The sequence below is a fragment of the Coturnix japonica genome, unplaced genomic scaffold (genome assembly GCF_001577835.2).
Source record: "Coturnix japonica isolate 7356 unplaced genomic scaffold, Coturnix japonica 2.1 chrUnrandom424, whole genome shotgun sequence".
In the NCBI taxonomy this organism is placed as follows: domain Eukaryota; kingdom Metazoa; phylum Chordata; class Aves; order Galliformes; family Phasianidae; genus Coturnix; species Coturnix japonica.
This window is the reverse complement of record NW_015439869.1, coordinates 34,759-38,329: the sequence shown is the minus strand read 5'-3', so window position 1 is coordinate 38,329 and position 3,571 is coordinate 34,759. Positions and strand designations below refer to the sequence as shown.

The window sequence follows — 3,571 nt, the reverse complement described above, 5'->3', positions numbered from 1 at the left end:
TGGGATGGCACTGGGATGGCATTGGGATGGCATTGGGATGACACTGGGATGACATTGGGATGGCATTGGGATGGCAATGGGATGGCACTGGGATGGTACTGGGATGGCATCAGGATGACACTGGGATGGCATTGGGATGGCATCAGAATGGCATTGGTATGGCACTGGGATACACCAGGATAGCATTGAGATGGCAGTGGGATGGCAGTGGGATGGTACTGGGATGGCATTGGGATGGCACTGGGATGGCATTGGGATGGTACTGGGATGTCATTTGGATGGCACTGTTATAGCACTGGCATGGTGCTGGGATGGCACTTGGATGGCGCTGGGATGGCACTGGGTTGGCACCATTATGGCTATAGGATGGCACTGGGATGGCACCAGGACACGCAGGCTATTGATCCCACTGATGCCCACTTACACTGACGTTGAGCCTGCCCAGGTAGAAGTGGAGCAGCGTGGCGCTGAGCTCCACAGCACGCTGCCGCTCCTGCTGCCGGCTGGATTTAATCCATGGGCCCAAGTGCTGCAGGATGGGGGTGGAAATAACATTACCTGAAGGTGGTGGGGTCCCTGGGTGACACAGGGAGGGGATAGAGGGTGAGATGGGACCAGTTCGTACCGCAAACATGTCCTGCAGGCCGTGCGGGGTCAGGCTGCGCTGCAGGAGGGTCTTCAGCAGCTCCTGGAGGGCACCGAAGGTGTCTGCAAATAGTTCCTATGGGAGCAGGTATGGGGTGTGAGGGGCAGCACAGGGGTGACCCCAGGAACAGGGGATGGAGGGGATGTCCTCAGGAGTGGGAGATGGAGGGGGCACCCCCAGGAGTGGGAGATAGAAGGGGTGCCCCCAGGAGTGGGGGGTGGAAGGGGTACCCCCAGGAATAGGGGATGGAGGGGATGTCCTCAGGAGTGGGAGAGGGAGGGAGCACCACCAGGAGTGGGGGTGAAGGCAGGTGCCCCCACGAGTGGGGGATGGAAGGGGTACCCCCAGGAATAAGGGATGAAGGGGACACTCCCTGGAGTGGGAATAAAAGGGAGGACCCCCAGCACTGGGAGATGGAAGGGAACCCCCAGGAATAGGGGATGGAGGGGACACCCCAGGAGTGGGAGATGGAGGGGGCACCCCCAGTGGTAGGAGATAGAAGGGGTACCCACAGGTGTGGGGGTGGAGGGGGAATCCCAAGGAATAGGAGATGGAGCGGGCACCCCCAAGAACAGGAGATGGAGGGGGCACCCCCAGGAGTGGGGGTGAAGGCAGGTGCCCCCACAAGTGGGGGATGGAAGGGGTACCCCCAGGAATAGGGAATGGAGGGGACAACCTCAGGAATGGGAGATGGAGGGGGCACCACCAGGAGTGGGGGATGAGAGGGATACCCCCAGGAACAGGGGATGGAGGGGATACCCCCAAGAGTGGGTCATCACCAGGAGACCCTCAGAAGTTGGGCATGGAGTTGAGACCCCCAGGAGTGGGGGATAGAGGGGACACCTCCTGGGGTGGGGGATGAAGAGGGAACCCCCCAGGACTGTGAGTTGAAAGGGGTACTCCAGGATTGGGGATGGAGGGAACACCCCCAGTAGTGGGAGACAGAACGGGGGACCCCCAGGAATAGGGATGGGGAGCCCCCCCACCTCACTGTAGGGCGCATCACTGCCATCCCCATCGTGGTCCCACTGGGGGTCCAATGGGGGCAGGGCCAGGACGCCGGCCAGGCACGCGTCCATCAGCTCCGTGCGGTCGGGGTCGTTGAGTTGGGGCTCCAGGAGGCTGAGGTGGGGGTTCAGGAGCACGGCAAGGAGGATGGGATGGAACTCTCACTCACTGAGTCACTGGGGTTGGAAGAGACCTCCAGGACACCCCAGTCCACCCATCCCCATGTCCATCTCTAAAGGACCTTTAAGGATCCTTCTAACCCAACCTCTTCTATGATGACTTTTCAGAACCTTTCCAAATCCCACCGTTCCACAGTTCGAAGATCTTTAAGGACTCTCCCAGCCCAACACAACCATCCCAAGACTCTATAACCTTCCAGGACTCTCCCAAACCAATCTCGTCTATGATGACCTTCAGAACCCTTCCAATGCAACCATTCCATGGCTGTAAAATCTTCCAGGACCCTTCCAACCCAAGCACCCTGTGTCTCTATGATCTTCAAGGACCCTTCCAACCCACCCCCTTCTAAGATGACCCTTAAGGACTCTCTCAACCCAACCATCTCATGGCTCTCTGACCTTAAACCACTCTTCCAACACAATCATCCCAGAGCTCTATGAGCTTTAAGAACACTTCCAACTCATCCCAACTCAACCATTACATGGCTCAATGACCTTTCAGGACTCTTCCAATCCAACCCAACCCAACCATCCCTCGTGTCTATGATCTTTAAGGATCCTTCCAACCCCAATCCAACCCAACCCAACCATCCCACGTGTCTATGATCTTTAAGGATCCTTCCAACCCCAATCCAACCCAACCATCCCACGAGTGGATCTTTAAGGATCCTTTCAACCCAACAGCTCCTTGGCCCATCATTTTTCAGGACACTCCCAAGCTACCTATTCCATAATTACCTTTCAGGACCCTTCCAACTGATACATCCCATGGCTCTATGACCTTTAAGGACACTTCCTACCTCACCACTCTGCAGTTCTATGATCTTTAAGGACCCTTCCAACACAACTATCCCCTGGCTCTATGATCTTTCAAGACCTTCCCATTTTAATCCCTTCTATAATGACCTATGAGGACTTTTCCAACCCAGCCATCCCATGTCTTTACGATCTTTAAGGACCCCTTCAATCCAACTCAACCCTACACAACCATCCCAGGTGTCTATGATCCTTAAGGACTCTTCCAACTCAACTATTCCATAGCTCTGTGCCCTGTAAGGAACCTTCCAACTCAATGGTTTTATGGTCTTTAAGGACCCTTCCAACCCAATCCCCCCATGGCTCTACTGTCTATAAAGACCCTTCCAACCCAATCATTCCACAGCACTGTGATCTTTGAGGACCCTTTGAACCCAACCTGCCCCAACCATCCCCTGTCTCTATGACCTTCCAGGACCTTCCCAACCCACCTACCACTGGTTTCTACGAAGGATACACCAGGTGGGTGCAGGTGACCATCGCCCACTGCCGCACCGGCGTCCGCATCGAGTCCAGCGGTTCCGCTTTGATGAACTCCTGGAACAGAGACCGAGGGGATGGGGACAGGGACAGGGATGGGGACAAGGATGGGGACATGGATGGGGACAGGGATGGGGACAGGGATGGGGACAAGAATGGGGACAGGGATGGGGACATGGATGGGGACAAGGATGGGGGCAGGGATGGGGACAAGGATGGGGGCAGGGATGGGGACAAGGATGGGGACAAGGATGGGGACAGGGATGGGGACAAGAATGGGGACAAGAATGGGGACAGGGATGGGGACAGGGATGGGGACAAGAATGGGGACAGGGATGGGGACAAGGATGGGGACAAGGATGGGGACAAGAATGGGGACAGGGATGGGGACAGGGATGGGGACAAGGATGGGGACATGGATGGGGACAGGGATGGGGACAAG

At 56.5% G+C, this 3,571-nt stretch overlaps 1 protein-coding gene across 2 annotated transcripts in view; it reads right to left on the bottom strand.

Moving 5' to 3' along the window:
- The window catches only part of MROH1 (maestro heat like repeat family member 1), a 65,031-nt gene that overhangs the window by 31,474 nt on the left and 29,986 nt on the right, over positions 1–3,571 (bottom strand). For both annotated transcript variants that reach the window (XM_015850411.2, XM_015850410.2), the window contains 4 exons: positions 3,107–3,186; positions 1,633–1,768; positions 626–721; positions 425–529 (listed from right to left, as the gene is read on the bottom strand). In XM_015850411.2, the coding sequence (XP_015705897.1) occupies positions 425–529; positions 626–721; positions 1,633–1,768; positions 3,107–3,186 (417 nt within the window). The remainder of the gene's footprint in view (positions 1–424; positions 530–625; positions 722–1,632; positions 1,769–3,106; positions 3,187–3,571) is intronic.